The 17,313-nt window shown below is 40.2% G+C and overlaps 1 protein-coding gene across 1 annotated transcript in view; it reads left to right on the top strand.

Annotated features, from left to right (window-relative positions):
• The window catches only part of ptpn20 (protein tyrosine phosphatase non-receptor type 20), a 30,014-nt gene that overhangs the window by 3,230 nt on the left and 9,471 nt on the right, over positions 1-17,313 (top strand). The window contains exons 5-35 of the mRNA XM_077614290.1: positions 682-747; positions 1,175-1,354; positions 1,434-1,503; positions 2,494-2,574; positions 3,320-3,407; positions 3,548-3,701; positions 4,367-4,438; positions 5,161-5,335; positions 5,831-5,966; positions 6,045-6,183; positions 6,260-6,412; positions 6,488-6,673; positions 6,807-6,969; positions 7,041-7,293; positions 7,393-7,466; positions 7,987-8,064; positions 8,167-8,274; positions 8,335-8,451; positions 8,533-8,741; positions 9,067-9,168; positions 9,283-9,376; positions 9,638-9,723; positions 11,072-11,225; positions 12,310-12,521; positions 13,154-13,252; positions 13,319-13,833; positions 14,305-15,055; positions 15,478-15,648; positions 15,721-15,895; positions 16,455-16,665; positions 16,754-16,791. Coding sequence (XP_077470416.1) covers positions 682-747; positions 1,175-1,354; positions 1,434-1,503; positions 2,494-2,574; positions 3,320-3,407; positions 3,548-3,701; positions 4,367-4,438; positions 5,161-5,335; positions 5,831-5,966; positions 6,045-6,183; positions 6,260-6,412; positions 6,488-6,673; positions 6,807-6,969; positions 7,041-7,293; positions 7,393-7,466; positions 7,987-8,064; positions 8,167-8,274; positions 8,335-8,451; positions 8,533-8,741; positions 9,067-9,168; positions 9,283-9,376; positions 9,638-9,723; positions 11,072-11,225; positions 12,310-12,521; positions 13,154-13,252; positions 13,319-13,833; positions 14,305-15,055; positions 15,478-15,648; positions 15,721-15,895; positions 16,455-16,665; positions 16,754-16,791 — 5,110 coding nt within the window. The remainder of the gene's footprint in view (positions 1-681; positions 748-1,174; positions 1,355-1,433; positions 1,504-2,493; positions 2,575-3,319; positions 3,408-3,547; positions 3,702-4,366; positions 4,439-5,160; positions 5,336-5,830; positions 5,967-6,044; positions 6,184-6,259; positions 6,413-6,487; positions 6,674-6,806; positions 6,970-7,040; positions 7,294-7,392; positions 7,467-7,986; positions 8,065-8,166; positions 8,275-8,334; positions 8,452-8,532; positions 8,742-9,066; positions 9,169-9,282; positions 9,377-9,637; positions 9,724-11,071; positions 11,226-12,309; positions 12,522-13,153; positions 13,253-13,318; positions 13,834-14,304; positions 15,056-15,477; positions 15,649-15,720; positions 15,896-16,454; positions 16,666-16,753; positions 16,792-17,313) is intronic.

Consider the following 17,313-nt stretch of genomic DNA (forward strand, 5'->3'; position numbering starts at 1 on the left):
CTCACATCAATGCTGGGAAACACTTGAGAAATCATCATGTTTTGTTTTGTTTTTTCCCCACATTAACCATTTGATGATAACTACACATACACCGGACTGATAAGTGAGCATGCCCTCTAGTGGCTCAGCATATTTTCAGCCTCCATGGGTACCACTTCCCTGGTCATAATGAACACACAATGCATTCACAAATACTTCAGAATTCACGTTTTGAGTTTGTAATTTATTTATTGGCATGTGGTAATAGAAGTTGCATTAAAATATGTACAGGATTTTTTTTACTTTAAAAAATGTTACTTATTAAAATGTAGAACCAATTCACCTATTATTAATATTATGAATAATTTTGGGTTTAATCATATGCATTGTAATGCTTCATAGCCGTGTTTAAATACATAAATCAATATACACAGGTGTTTTTTTGGAAAAGAGGTGTTGACATGTCAAATTCAACGTATCATGTGATTCACTGCTTTCTTCTTCTACCATTCGATGTGTTGTGTTGGAAATCATTGTTCCCTCACCTTAGTATAATGTTGTAAAATGGCATTTAGAAAAACATCTTAGAGACAATTAGGTCAAATGAAGACACTCGACAATTACATTTGACTGAATTAAACTTAAGTCATTATTTGATGTTTATGAAGTATAATTGTTCTGTTATTGATATTTGCTTCGCAGATGCTGGTGTATTCACTAGGTATGACTCTCTACTGGTCAGTTGATTTTCACCTACCTCAAAATCAGGTAAAAAAAATTGCATGAGACGTAGTGCAGTCACAAGAATATTCAAAGGTTTTCACTGTTTCAGCCTTGGCCCAACAGCAAACTAAAGGCCCCATACAACGCACAACATTTTGACTGGATTTGAATCAAAAGCTAGAATTTTGATTTTTATCGACAGTTGCTGTGACTTTTAGCTTGAGTAACTCTCAGGGCTAAAAGCAATCCTCCATTTTTTTTCACTTTTACTACTCGTTTGGGAAAAAATCAAATAAGAGTTCTGGCATGAAACTCCAGCATGAAAACCTGTGCCCAACATGCTGGTAAATCAAATGTAAAACAAGTGAAGCACTTTGAATCTTTCTGGATGCACTTTACTGTAATTTTATCATGACAAAATCATTGGGTCATTACACAATGTATTTAACTGCCTATTGTTACACTCTCTCAGCCAGTCCAGTTGAGCGACCATCTCAACAGCCTCGTCCTCAGCATGTGTGAAGACGTGTCCCATCGGAGGCTTACCGTCAGCTCCATCTTGGAAGCCTGCGAGTGCCATCAGAAAGCCTCTGGCCTGCCTCCTTCGGCCGACGTCATCAGGCAGCTGGTGGAGGAGGTCTTCCGTGAACCGGTGAGTCTGCAAACATGGACCTTATTGGAAGAGGATTCATTGTATAGCCTGTTAGTTTACACTGGCCCCCCTCCCTCAGATGGACCACGGTTCTGACAGCAGCTTGCCTCTGAGTGGGCGGAGCCAGATGATCAGAGAAAGGCTTCATGGTGAGTGTTCTAGAATTAAATCAAGAGATAAGAATGCCTTGTATATGCAATAAATTGGAAGAAACTAATAAACAATATGCTAACTATTATAGACACTGGGTAATGAGTTAAAAAGCACTGAATCTAGGCTATATACTTATTGTCAATTATAGACCTCTGTAGTAATTTGACCATGCACTATGCTAAGTTTAATTATGTTACAATAGTTCAAATTTAACGGTACTTGGTGTGTAGACACCAACAGGGGCCTATGTCCGATTATTATTATTATTATTAGTGGTTCAGTTGCCTGACTTTGTTCCAGGCAGGTGCAGGCTCGAATTCCACTGGCGGTATGATTGTGAGTGCGAATGGTCGTCTGAGTCTGGGTACCCTAAGTCCGACTGGTGTATTGGGTATTAACACCCGCATACGTTATTTACTGTACAACTTGGCCTATTTACAAAGGTCTGTTCATTTTCGGGACTCATAGGCAACCAAACCGGGGAAAAAGCTGCAAAAAGATACCCAAAGGAGAGCACTTCTTCCTTTGCTGTCCTGAGACTCTTTGCCAATTTAATAATCCATGAAAGAGCTAGTGTGCAAAAGCATGTTTTGAGGTGAAAGTTTTTCTACTGAGGCATTTTGTGCTAATTGCAGGCTTTCAATACTTGACAATGGAAAAGCCAAATAATACCTGATTGTTCAATGCTATCAGTTCAAATGGAGCCCTTACAAGGCAGACAATGAGTCCATATAACATAAAACTCATTAAAGGATGATTTACATTCCATAAAGTTCACAGAAATTTTAGTGAATGATTCTTTTAGAAATGTAGTCTTTAGAAAAAGGTGGACAGGATTAAAATCTTAATTAACCTGAAGCAAGTCTGGGATTAGATTCCTGCATGAGACAGTAATCGGATACTGACCAGGGGCTTTAGCCTCACCTTCCTACAAATCATAATTCTCATCTCATCATCATCATCTTCAAATCTAAACTACTTCACAGGAAGGCGAGGGCTGTTTTCAGACTTCACTGAAAATTGTCCAGAAAGTCGAAGATACTCAACTGACTCGGATTCAAAGTCAGGTATGTTTATATTGCTCACTGAAGACATTTTCATTCATAAATTAGAATACATACAGATTAAGAGGTTCTTGTTTTCCATCTATTAGATTGGATCATTGCTTAATCAGTCAATGTAATGATTCAAATCAATACAACTCTATTATGGCAGCTACATCTACTGCAACCACAGAATCTTCATAACACAACAAAAAAAATGTTGCAGAAAGAAATTCAATCAATATCTATCAATCATTGGTACACGTCCCATGCAAAAAAATCAATGCGCACTCTCTTTTAAATCTCTTTAAAAAAGTCCATTTAATCCAAACATGTACATTCTTTGTGCAGGATTTGAATGTGTTATACTGACATATTTTCTTGTATTATTTCTGATAAGTCATTTTTTCCACATTTTAATCATGTAAACCACAGGTTTCCAAACTGGTCCTGAAGCGTCGCAGTGGGTTTAAGTTTTCATTCCAACCAATCAAGATACATTTTCACCAATCTGATGTATTAAAAGTGTAACAAGTTGAAAGTAGGCAGGTGCTGCTTGTTTCATTTGTATCAAAAGGCTGCACCCAACGTGGCATTTTATGGAATAATTTGGACACCCCGACTGTAAACAAAATAAGTAGTGGAATACTAACTCATATTCACTGCAGTCCCTTTTGACAAATCGGTTCAAAAAGGAGAATTGGTTATATAGTACAGTAAACTACAAATTGTTATCTGCATATTTTGTGTTCTTAAACTGTATGCACAGCTGTTCTTCCACGCTGTTTACCCCAGAGATCTTGGAAACATCGTCCAAGAAGTTCACCCACACCTTTGTACCAGTCGTCTTTAGAAAGGCAAGCATTGTAGATTTATTTCAACATTTTCTTCTCTTTTATTTAAACATTATGACGTTCTTGCATGCGTTTCTGCATTGACTCTGACTTTGTGTCTGTTCAACTTTTCTGCGCCCCGCTTGTTCCTTCCCATACGTTAGGCTCCCACGAGGGGCTCGTCACAGTGACAGCACCTGCAGTTGGCTCGGCCGGACCCTCCACCCTGACATTTCTCCCAAAACATCGGGGAGGTCTCAAAGTCCTTCAATCACCTTCAGCGAGTCTTCTATCAGTCTAAACCAGAGGAAACCTAAGGTACTTTTATAAAACACTCAACCAAGGAAGCCTTAATGAGGGGTACTCGGTCATTTGGTCGCCGGTCTTTTGGTCGCCCGGAAGGTTATTGATGATTACCATATAAATCGGTGCTCAAATTCCCTAAATACAAACTGCGAATTATTATTTAGTCATACTTAATGCCCTATTAATTATTAGGCTAAAGAAAAGCTCCAAATTTTCCGTACTTTTATTGTGTTTTGTTGGAGAACTTGTTAAGACCCTGACTGACGTCCCTTCCTAAGGGGACAACTCATATACATACAAACTCTTATACACTCACACGTCCGCTCAGTGAAACTGCTCAGGGCCATTGTTGGCTTTTATTGATGCGTAGACCGTGTTGTTTTACCTTGTTTTGTCGCCGGTCTTTTGGTCGCCCGTTGTTTGGTCCCGGGCGACCAAAAGACAGCGACCAAAAGTCCGGCGACCAAAAGACGGTGACCAAAAGACCGGCGACCAAACGACCGCACACGTTAATGAGGAAATATATAATTAATTGGTCAAGGTTTTTGTTGTCATGTGGGGGAAAGCTAATGGCTGTTATACATATCGGATACTGAATTGTGAGATATCAGAACCACATGAGAAATCTGATGGATTTGTTATTTTGTTTGTTGTAAATCTCATATTTTTCTTTCCAGTCTTTGGGTCCGGAGTTTATCCGAATGGCTGATGAGCAGCAAATTGTTCTTGAGCTTCCAGGATCTATTGTGGTAAGGGAGATTCATATATAACATCTATGTTATGCTTACACTTTGAAAAATTTGGAGATTTTGGTATATTTTTCAATTTCTTGGGTGTTCTAGACAGAATGGATCAAAGTATTAGCAACATTGCTCCGTATGTTTCTTTTACTTTCTTTAATTCCTTGCTATTTACAGTGGTGCTTTGATTTATGACTTTAATTCTTTCTATAGCTTCTCCTTGAAACTAATATAGAAATGATTAAAAGTAACATTAATCTGTTCTAGTGTACCAACAAAATATTTTGAAACATTTTTCATAGGATAAATAGAGCTAAATTTGTTCCTATTCATATACATTTTCATTAATAATGTAAATGAGAAGATTATACGGTAAAAAATAAAATGACATTAAAAATATGCATTCTATCATATATGATTATTAATTCCATGGTCACTGTGGTGATCATATTGGCCACCAGGAGCCAGTATACAACCAGCATACGATAACTCAAAGAGGATAAAGAATATGTGCCTGTGAGTTGGGTGTATTCTTTTTTTGCGTGTATAGCTACTGCTTTTCTTCCAATATTAGTTGTGGAAAGGTTCACATATATTACATATCTTTAAAAAAATTGGATCGCAAGGGAAAAAAATCATCATGGGGACGTCACTAATTTTAATATGCTAATATTAGAGTTAACCCTAGTGTTGGATGCCAGTGGTGTTCATGTTGTGTGTTTCTCGCACAGTCGCGGAAGGGGCGCTTGAGTTCGTCTCAGAGGGAAGTGACTGTGGTGATGCCAAGTGGACAATACGTGATGGTCCGCTGCGATATCAAGTCCCGTGCGCGGGATGTGTTTGACATGGTGGTGGCTCACGCTAACTTAGTGGAGCACTTCTACTTCGGCCTTGCATTTCTTGACGGTACGAGTCATCTTGCAATATGATGTTTTTATTGATAATTAGTGTTTGGAAGGTTTTTTTAATGCAGTATACCGTTAAGCATTGACAATAAAAGAATAATGCTATAGAGTATAGATACTTCACCTTACCTTGCAATTTTAAAATGGTGATACAGTTTCTGGAATTTCACTCATGAGGGAAAGGCATCCCTAAGATTATAACTAGTTATTTTTTTGTACTCATATTTAGCTGTTTTTATCAAAAACTTCAGAGGAAAGCAACTGGACATTGGCTAAAAGATATACACAATACCATAAATGCATTTGAAAAGTTTTTATTTTTATTTCATTTTTTTACAGTTTTTCCTTATACAATGACCCTGCATTTTATTATTATTTTTTATCTGGAATGATAAAAACAAAACAAAAAAGCTGCCATACTTTTCAGACCATAAGTCGCAGTATGTATAGTTATAATTTCACTTTGTAATTTAAGCATCTCCTTTCTTTTCTGCAGATGATGAATATTTTTTTCTGGACCACGAAACAAAAATCTCCAAAGTTGCCCCCGATAGTTGGAGGAAAGGGCAAATTCTTTCCTTTGTGGTCTTCCTCCGAGTCAAATTTTATGTCGATGATATTGCCTTTGTTCTGTAAGTATTGATTAGAGTGCGAAGTAGCACATTATTGGCTTCTGGCGTGCCAAGTTTTTCCCGTTTCTTCTCTTTCAGGCACAGACTGACACGCCACCAGTATTACTTGCAGATCCGGAAGGACATTTTAGAGGATCGCATGTACTGCAATGAGGAAACGGGGTTGTTCCTGGCTGCCCTAGCTCTGCAGGCTGAATTTGGGGATTACATGCCAGAGGTACTGGACCTAGCCTGATCACCTCGAGTAATCTATTTTGGCTTGTTTGACAAATCGGTGCGTTGTCTTCTCCTAGTTGTATGGGAAGAGTTACTACCAGCTAGAGCACTATGTGTCAAAGAGAATGCTTGATAAGCTAGCTTTGCCCAGCGTAAAAGATGAACTGCCGAGACTGCATGGAAGTCATGCTCCAATGGCACCTGAAGAGGCAGAAACAGAGTATCTCAAGGTGTGTTCAAATTTAAGCAATGGTCTGACACTATTCCTGGTCTTTTTGGCTAACTTTAATATCGCTTGTGATCAGATTGCTCAGCAACTTCCTGAGTATGGAGTTATGTTCCATCGCGTGGGCAGAGAAAAAAGGCCTCTGATTGGTGAATTGGTTTTGGGAGTGTGTGCAAAAGGAATCATCATGTACGAGACGAAGAATCAGGTCCGGGCCGTTATCAGACGCTTCCTCTGGAGTGAAACAGACTCCATTTCCACTGGGGTAAAGAAAACTATAAATTGAGGGAATGCAAAACCAGGGAGTTAGATTTTTTTAGCATTCTTTTAGTTTGGCAATATAAAATACTTGAGGATTTGATGCAGACCGTGTCAGATAAATTGTGTCGCTTCCCCAGCGCCGTAAACTCATCATCGAATGTGGTGGCCCGAGCGGTAAAAAGCACAGTTTCATAACAGAGAGCTCCAAAATAGCACAATACCTCCTCAACCTGTGCTCAGCACAGCACAAGTTCCACAGCGAGATGACGTCACGGCAACTTAATCACACTATGATGCCAGGTAAACAAGAGAGAAGTAATAAACAAAGAAGTACTCTGAAAGTCATGCTACCTATTCTGTTCCTCGTCCAGATGAAAGCATGTCCGTTTATGCGGGTTGTAACCTGAACTTGAAGAGGATCTCCTGCTCTGAGGGCATGCTAAATCACGTTGGTTTAACCCCCGGTCAGCCGGATCCGCTGTCTAAATCTTGCGAGGACCTCAGCGCCAAGTTGGAAGCTAGACTCCGTCAGCAGAGAGAGATGAGGCGAGAAATGAGTAGAGACCTAAGCAAAGAGCCTCCAGAAACTGGGGAAGTGGGTTTGAAAGAACGTCCCTACTGGAGGTAGTCAATATTGTTTGGCAATATCGTTTTTAATATCGCAATATCAGTCACTCTGCATTGTGAATGGTAATTTCTTTATCACTGATTTTTTTATTAAAGCACACCAGAATCCATTCCTAGAATGATGTCAAGTGTCTCGCTGCAGAAGGACTCGGATGTGTCTTCTATAAGAGGTGAAGATTTTTAACCAGTTGAAAGTTTTTTGTAGTCTATTACCTCTTGAAGGTTACCAGAAGGTCAACCAAGACATTTTATCAGACATTGTATCAGAACTATCACAGAGGCAGGACAGTACCATGTGAGAGAATTTTGAAGTTGTTAATCCTTATCTTTCTCGGTGGTGTGTAGAGAAAATGTAAATGTCAGTCATGTACGTTTTGCTGGTGTTGACTCTCGAAACGAGACGTCATGTCAACTTTTAGAACATGCACACAGTTGCCTTGAAATTCTACATGCCTTCAATTGCAGTGTATATAACAACCATTCAGATTTACAGTATACGGTCAATTTATAGTCTTCAATTCTGCAAAACTTACCACGTATTTTAATTATGCCAGCCGTGACTACTCTCTTCTTTGCCCTATCTTAAGCATTCAATCATTTTTATTTCATGTAATAGGTATAAGGAGTAGCCTACAGTAAGAAAGATTTATCATATTCTGTCAAAAAGTTATTTCTGTTTATTATTTACAGTTGATACACCCACACGGTCTTCACCAGAGAGAGAAATTATCTGTGTAAGCCTCAAGAAAGATCCCAAACTTGGGTTTGGTGAGTTTTCCATAGAGCAATTAGCTGTGAGCTCTTATGTATTATTCATGAGAAGAGACACATACCTTTTTCTTTCAATGTGTACTTTTGTTTCTATTGCAGGCTTTGTGATTGTAGGTGAGGACAATACAGGTAAACTCGACCTTGGTATCTTCATTGCTTCCATTGTGCCCGATGGACCTGCGGACAAAGATGGACGGATCAAACCAGGTAGGACTTAAAACTTGAGCTGGTCGCGAACGAGACGGGACAAAATATTTTTTTCCTTAGGTGGACGTCTCATTTCCCTAAATAAGACCAGTTTGGAAGGGGTCACATTTAGCGATGCTGCCGCCATTTTACAGAGTAGTCCGGAAGAAGTAGAGCTGATTGTGTCCCAGCCCAAACGTAAGATAAATCTACTACACCCAGAATGTAATGTTCATAAATATGTCAGTGTTTTTGTCAATGTTTTTTCCCCATGAGCAGAGTGTCTGAAAGACAGCAAGAACTCATTGTGCCAAAGTACACTGGGCTTGGCATTGGAAAGGAGCTTCGGTTCTCAGACCACTCTAAGTGGGACCGAGTTCCGACAGGCCATGGATGAACTGGAGGATGCCATCTCGCTTTCCAGCATGGCCACGCCTAAGAAAAACAGGAAACTTCACATACCTGTGGTGCGGATACATGACCCGCAGGTTAGAAAGACAATGTGTTATTTTTCCTTGATACCAGTGGTTTGGAACCTTTATTTTTATCAATGGCCGTGTTTTTTTGTTTAAGTCATGAGGTCTTGGTAATGGGGAATATCGCACTTTTAAGAATACCAATTATTAACTATAAGGAATGGCCGTTGATTGTTTTGGTGAAAATGTGCAGAAAATTCAAATTAAAAGTTTCACATTCAGCAACAGTTTTAGTTAAAATTAAGTGTTCTGTTTTTATATAAGCTGAATACAGTAACACTATTTTATTAGTTTCTTTTTTTATTTTTTTTATTACTTTTTTCCTCTGTGTACTCAGGACATGTGCTCCAGGTCTCCCTCTATTTTAAGTCTAAAATCTGGGGAGAAGTTTTTAGTGCAGCTGAAGAAGAGCGGAGGGAGTCTTGGCATTAGTGTTGCTGTGAGTACATTTAAAAAAATATATTTTAACACTTTGGGTGCTCAAAGCAAAGGGTTTTTTACTGCATTGGGATTTAGTTTAGTACAGGCTAATGATGCTTTTTGTGTTTTAAAGGGAGGAATAAACACAAGTGTTAGATATGGCGGCATCTACATCAAAAGTCTAGTAGTGGGAGGTGCTGCTGAGCAGGATGGACGCATTCAAATAGGTATTTTCTTCATAGATGGAATCTACCTAATAAGCCACGTGTTTTGTTTTTTTGTCTTGAATTTTGCTGATCATATACATGTATGTGGCAAATATGGGAGCTGGGGCAATATGTTTTTGCTTGTTCATGCGCCACTGAACAGGATCAACTCAAATTTGGTGACATGTCTGTCAAATACACAAATGTACATGCACACAAACACTGATGTATTGCTGCTGCTAATGATGATGATAATTAGATTGGTGCCTTTGCATATGACAGGTGACAGATTGCTCGAGGTTGACGGCTCTAACCTGAGGGTTGTGACACACCAACAAGCTGTCGAGTGCCTGAAGCGGACAGAGGAGGTGGGCACGCACACACATGAAACCACACACACTATGTAGGGTGCACTGAGGAAATATATGCAGGCACATACACTAAGCCAGGGGTGGCCAAGTCCGGTCCTCGAGAGCCGCTATCCAGTCTGTTTTCCTTATCTCCCTCCTGTACCACACCTGAATCAAATGATCAACTAATCAGCAAGCTACACAAAAGCTTCATAACAATCCCGATGATTTGATTCAGGTGTCTTGGTGGAGGGACACATGGAAAACAGACTGGATAGGGCATCTCGAGGACCGGACATGGCCACCCCTGCGCCTAACCCTAACTCTAACCCTAAACCAAACCCTAAACCTTTTAACATTCGGAGGGAAGCATTCAAAGAGAGAACATCATCCACATACACTTATTCAGAGGGCGACATTCGAAAAGACAACATCACATACTTACCAATTGCACCTGTCCTGAGGAAGGCTTTAATTTGGCCGCAATGTCGACGAGGGTGCATCAAATTATTACTTCAATTAGATCCTAATTAAACTTTGATCACATTTTTCCAAAAAACAACTTTGTTTAGGGTTAGGTTTAGGGTTAGGTTTAGTGTTAGGTTTAGGTTTAGGTTTAGTGTTAGTGTTAGGGTTAGGGTTAGGGTTAGTGTTAGGGTTAGTGTTAGGGTTAGTGTTAGGGTTAGTGTTAGGGTTAGTGTTAGGGTTAGTGTTAGGGTTAGTGTTAGGGTTAGTGTTACTGTTAGTGTTAGTGTTAGTGTTAGTGTTAGTGTTAGTGTTAGTGTTAGTGTTAGTGTTAGTGTTAGGGTTAGTGTTAGGGTTAGTTTTAGGGTTAGTGTTAGGGTTAGTGTTAGTGTTAGGGTTAGTGTTAGGGTTAGTGTTAGGGTTAGGGTTAGTGTTAGTGTTAGGGTTATGCGCAGGGGAGGCCAAGTCCGGACTTTGAGAGCCCCTATCTTGTCTGTTTTCCATATCTACCACACCTGAATCAAATGATCAACTATTTCGCAAGCTGCGCAGGAGCGTCATGACAATCCCGATGATTTTAATTCAGGTGTGATGGTGGAGGGAGACATGGAAAACAGACTGGATAGGGCATCTCGAGGACTGGACTTGGCCACCTCTGCACTAGGCACTTCCGATTTTGTCACTCTGGTGGATTTTGAAAGACCACATACCAAGGTTTAATTTGCTCCCCCGCTAAGTTGCAGATTTTTCAATGAAACCTTTTTAATGAATGCCCTCACTAAATGGAAAAGGAGAGCCAGAATTGCTGTTCAATTCTTGTTCTTAAGGGCCTAAGAACTCGTGTCACTCAACAGGCTAGAAAAAGGTATACAAAGCGTAAACCGGTAAACTGATGTGATAGGTGGTGAATCTTCTGCTGGAGAGGGAACCAACAGTCATCTTGGAACCCAGAACTGATTATGCCCTTACACCCGCAATCCAGCCCCCTAGGACTGAGGTCTCCTTGGAAACAACCTTGAGTGGCCGCACCAAGGACTACAGTTTTGTCACTTACGGTGAGTCTGTACTCATCAAAGAGAAAGCAAGAAGAGCATTACACACACACAGACACACACACACACACACACACACACACACACACACACACACACACACACACACGCACAATCTGGCCTGTGGTTACTGCGAGTCATCTGACAATTACATTGTGGTGCCTGTCAGAGTCATCCAGGGCTGTCATTGCCTTATTCCCCGGAGACCCTTCACGGTCTGAGTTAAAAGGACAGTTTCTTGCCCCTACGTGCCTTCATCACTGCATAGCATTACTCTAACAATGTGCTTTATCCATCGATACCTGCATTTTCTTTCGTGCTTAGGGTCACGGTTGATTAGTGGCATATCCTAGCTGCCTTTCTGTCATTAATGTCAGACTGTTTTCCAGCCAATTTTAACAGTAGATTTAACCCTTTCATGCACAGCTAATAATCTTTTTCTTTAAATATTTCATTACTTACATACTATACATAGTCAGTCCAATAAGCATTTAAACACTCTTTATTGGAAGTTTTCCCACTTAGAAACAAACCATGGAGGGGTCTGAAATTGTCTTTGTAGGTGGATGTTCACTGTGAGAGAGAATCTAAAGAGACAAATTAAGATGTATGTTTTTTTAAACAATTTATTTGCGTGATTCAGCTGTAAATAAGTATTTGAACACGTGTATCTTGATTTCTGACCCTCTAAGACCTGTTAGTCCGTCTTTAAAAGTCCACCCCACTCCATGTATTATCCTGAATCAGATGCATTTTAAATTTGATGTCACTGAGTGTTTTCAATATCAATATCCCTCGTTTACTAACTTCAACAACAGATACTCTGTAACCTAAGCAGGCAATGAAAAAGTAAAGCTAATGACATATTTTCAATAGATATTTACCGTCATGACCAGTTCCCTGAAAGGCTCAATATTAGTGGTCATACTTTATAAAAGTGTATTTTTTTAAGAACTGTTCATCAAAACAACGATCCTTTGGAGTACTAAAACTTTTGTATTTGTTGGCTATATAAACTTTTGTTTGGGTAGTACCTGGATGACAAAAAAATCACATGCTCAATGAATTTTCCCAACTATTCTCCTAGAAAACACACATGAAGTGATCCTGAAGAAGAGTTTGTCAGGTCTAGGCTTCAGTTTTAACATTTCCCATTACAACTCGGGGCAAGACCGTGGTAGCGTGGTCCGCATCAAGCGTCTGTTCCCTGGTCAGCCAGCCCACGAGAGTGGTCTCTTACGAGAAGGGGACATCATTCTGTCCGTCAACAAAGAACCTGTTAAGGGCCTTTCCTACCAGGTGTGTTGAACTTAATTTACAATGTCATTTGTTTATCAAAAGTCTAAAACCTTGAACACACAAGGAGTACAAATCAATACCAAGGTTAGGTCAATTTCATTCTGAGGTGGGGGAAAAGACATGGAATAAAGGAAAGTGGCTGAATATGAAATTTCCCAGTTTACATGTTGAAACAGAAGCTGAATTGCACCTACATATGTGAAAGGTAATATAGGACCTTCACAACATGGGTTTGAAGTTTAACTCATGACACTAATATATTTCTCCTTTAGCGTTTAAGATTTGCTTCGTCTGTTTCTCAAGTTTTGACACATCTAACTACTGGAATATGGCTAAAAAAATACATAATAGTATATCAATTCTATTGGTGCTTCTGGTTATGATTTTTGGTGTTCCTCATGTATGTCAGCAGAAGAGAAGTTGCAGAGTCAGACTGTGATTAAAAAAACGTGAATGGGAGTTCAGCTAGGCTACATTTTTGGTTCTCTAATCTTTTAATCTAATGCTAACCAAAATAGCAAGCTGTTTGTGTCACAGTGTGTTCTGCCAAGGTGTTACCGCCACACAAACATTGGAGTACATGTCAGGTCATGAAGTCCATCGTGAATTACTGTTTATCTCTGGTATCTTAGAGGGTTTTGTTCCTGTTACGGGGTGCCCCTTCTGAAGTTCATCTCTTGATCTGTCGACCTGGTCCAAACGTGCTGTATGATACTGTTGACAACACACTGGTGAGTAAACATATCCCAAAGGTTTTGGCCCGAATGTTTAAATATGACTTTGGCTTTATGTGTTAGAGTCCTGCACCTACTAGGGAGATACGATCCCGGTCTCTGGATATCCGTCTTGGAGACGACTACAGCCACTTTCTTAATGATCAATGTGATGTCAATTTAGCCGCTCAGAGCACAGCCCGTAGCCTGCATGAGGAGCTGACTGACACCGTTGATAAAAGGGCAGAACCTATTACAGCCCCAAGTATTTTTGACGGGGGGCATGAAAGTGAGGTGCAATGTGAAGAGATACCTCAATCTTCACCCCAAGCACAGTCACCTCCTATTCCCACCTCTCCCACATCCCCAGCGACATCAATCTCTCCAGTCTCGCCGGCTTCTCCGACGTCACCCGTCTCGCCTCCGGTCTGTTATCGACCAGCTGATCAAGAGTCGCAGTTGACTGTCAAAAAAACAGAAGAACAACTAGAAGTAGAAATAAAGAAGGCAAATGAGGATGAAAAGGTGGGGGTCGCAACAAGTTCTCCAGCTATATATGATGTCTTCCCGAAGGCTTCTTCAACCTCCATGTATACCAGGTACGACCCACAGTGCATGGTTTTCCTGTGATATTTTTTTAACAGTTCGTAGGGTTAAGTTCTTGCAAGTGGATTAAGTTGGGTGATTGAGTAGTAAGGCGTCGAAGGATAACGTATCCTTTGTTCATAGTCATCTGAGTTTTCTATTCAGAAAAGTGTAGAAAGGCTTTCTCTTGTTGATAGCCTTAAACCAATGTCAAACCAATTCCATAAAGAGCCAAGTTAGGATCCAAGTTTTCCTTCGAACTAAATAATGGGACTTTTTTTCTCCAATCTAGTCTCTTACTAGTCTAATCATTGAAGTCCAGTCAGGTGCTGCTCTTTTTTTCAGTTGAAAATTTCCTTCCCACTAATGTAGTTGAGTTTTGATTTGTACAATGGACAAAAAGTTTAGCAAGATGGTTGGAAAGGGTAGCGAACACGGATTTGGTGTTTTGTCAGAGGGTGAAACTAATTCTGTTTGCTTTGCAGTGGCGTTCGAGAGGAGGCAGATGGAAGCGTGACCTACTGCCTGGTTGGGAATGGATTGACTATCATGGCAGATGAGGAGTATTTGACCATCAGTTCTACGCTGGAACCTCAACCAAGTTTCCAATCCAATCAGGCCACTCAAACGTCGCTATTAAACATCACAAACCCGAGCTCACAAACCCCAACCACTTTGTCGAGTTTCTCTCAAACCTCAAACATACAACCTCGTCTCTTGCAAACCTCCAACACTTCATTTAGTTTCTCTCAAACTCCAACTTCTTACTCTCAGGCTTCTCACAATGCATCTAGTTTTTCCCAAAACTCTAACACATTGTCTAGTTTCACCTCACAGAACCCAAATCCTCCTATATCACCTCTTAACCTCTCATCTGACACCCTGACTACTTGTACCCTGGCACACCCGTCTCAACCACTCACAACGCAGCCATCCAAAGCAAAGCATCACCCAATCCACCAGGGACATCAATTTCCACTGCTATGCAAAGCCCTTCCTAAGAACAGTCACCCTGCAGCAGGGCTCTCTCCAAATTCTTCTCCACAGTCTGGGCCCATCACAACACAGATAATCTCCTCACCACCTCCTTGCGTCAACACATCCACTCCCACCTTTGCACCCACATTACCTGCAGCTGCCCAGAGCCTTACACAGCAGAGAGAAGAGCCAGAAAAGAAAGGAAGGGACTGTAAGGATGAGGAGGATGAAGAGGACGAAGAAGAGAGTAGGAGAAAGGTCAGTTTGTTTCCTGATCTCTCATAGTCTGTCAGATTTAAAACTATGTTTCAAGAAAGAAATAATTATGGAATCCTATCTGTGCTTTGAAAAAAAAATGTTATATATATATATATATATATATATATATGTATATATAGTTGAACTGGAGTGTAAGTTACACAACATTATACATTGAAGTAACAGATACTGAACAAAAGTCAAAATAAGCACCTTTTTATGTAATATATCAACAGATTTTTGGATATCTGCAGTGTGAAAAACACAGCATAATAAGCTGTTGGCGGTCAGAGTGAAAAAAATAAAGGACATAAATTGCAGGCCCAGCCAAACTATGAAAAAAAAGTGCATCTTATAAATACGGTACTTTTCGATCCAACTCCATAAACAGATTTTTGGGTATTTGGGGGGGGGCTTTGCAGGGATTCGTAAAAGAGTTTGAGTTGACCGTCCTCCTGACAAAGTCCAGGAGTGGAAGCTTTGGCTTCACCATCGCCCGAAGCAAACTGGACAACTGCTACTATATTCAGGAAGTACTGGACAACCCAGCAAAGGCAGACGGACGCCTCCGAGCTGGAGATAGACTTATTACGGTAAATGTTTGCATGTTTCAAGGTGCATGAGTCACTAAGTTGATTATTTTCTACTATATCAACAATCTTCAGGTAAATGGACATGACGTTACCAATGTGGCAGATGAAGTTGCCATGACGATTCTCAGATCATCACCCAGGAGACTTAGCATGACTTTGGGCAGGGCTGTGACCAATCTGGTGGCACCGCCTTCTTGTGACAGCTTGCCTGATATTGTCCTCTACAAAACAGCATCAGGGCAGCTTGGTAGGACTACCAATGGTTCTTCACTCTTTTCTGCTCCAAGTATTAGATTGAAGGTGTAGCTATGTGGCCTCGTGACCCTACAATGAAGTCACAGTGTCAATACATAGTAGCTTCTTCACATGCCCCAGATGCATGAATTTAGATTACTAACTGAAGAATTCCTAGACGAGTTTCTCTTCTGCTCAGCGTTCCTTATTAACTGAAAGCCATGGCTCTCCTCAGTATTACATTTACATAAACCAGGTAACCGATGTATTCTTTCCAGTGTTTGGTTCTGTACATGAAGAACTGACACTAGTGGTGGGAACAGACAAAGTACAAATACGCAATAATTTGTGGCCAGAAATGAAATACACAAACCCAGATGTTGTACTTTAGCTCAGGGTGTTGCAGTGATATAATCCACTCCTGATTCTTCTCATTACTGAAGCAGTCAATTCTTGGTGGTTTTTGAAAATGGACTGCCCGATACCATTACGTTGAGCAAAGACATAACTATCCCATAGAAATTCGGGCTCAAACCTTTAACTAATCTGTATTTGTATTTACTTTTTTCAAGGCATTAAGCTAACCGGTGGCATTGGCAGCAGATGGCAAGGCATTTACTGTCTAGAGGTTGTGTCAGGCTCCCCAGCTAGCGAAGAAGGCACCGTCCTACCCAATGATAAGATCCTCTACATCTGCGGGAGGTGCACTTTGGGGATGACCCTTGATGATGCCGTCAAAGCCTGCGAGATCGCCCCGCGTAAAGTCAAACTTAAAATCCTGAGGTATGTTCTTGCGTCTTGGCCAAATAGAAGTAAAAGAAAAAGAAGACAGACAGAAAACTGACTCATTTTGTTTTTTTCTGTATCTAAGAGATGACCAGCCAGTGACTCCCAAGGCTAAATGGAACGGTGAGGAGTCTGTGAAAAATTTATGAGATGATTCCATCTACTTCAGTAAACCTGAGGGCAAATGAAGATTTGTTTATTTTTTTTAAAGCACAGATGCTGGGAAACCGCATACACCGCATTAACGTAATCAAATGTGTCAAAGTGGCGGCCCGGGGGCCAAATCTGGCCCGCCGCATCATTTTGTGTGGCCCGGGAAAGTAAATCATGAGTGCAGACTTTCTGTTTTAGGATCACATTAAAATGAAGAGTATAGATGTATATTTTCCTAATGTTCCCCCTTTTAAATCAACAATTGTAATTTTTTAATCATTTTTTTCTGTTTTTAGTTCAAAAATCATTTTGTAAAATCTAAAAACATAAAAAAAGCTAAAATAAACATTGTTTTAGATCTATAAAGAAACTGAATATTCAGGGATTTTAATCCAGTTCTTTTAATCCATTTATTTAAAAAAATCTAAATATTATATCTAAAATGGTCCGGCCCACATGAAATCGAGTTGACGTTAACGCGGCCCGCGAAAA

Source organism: Stigmatopora argus, chromosome 11, assembly GCF_051989625.1.
Source record: "Stigmatopora argus isolate UIUO_Sarg chromosome 11, RoL_Sarg_1.0, whole genome shotgun sequence".
NCBI lineage: Eukaryota > Metazoa > Chordata > Actinopteri > Syngnathiformes > Syngnathidae > Stigmatopora > Stigmatopora argus.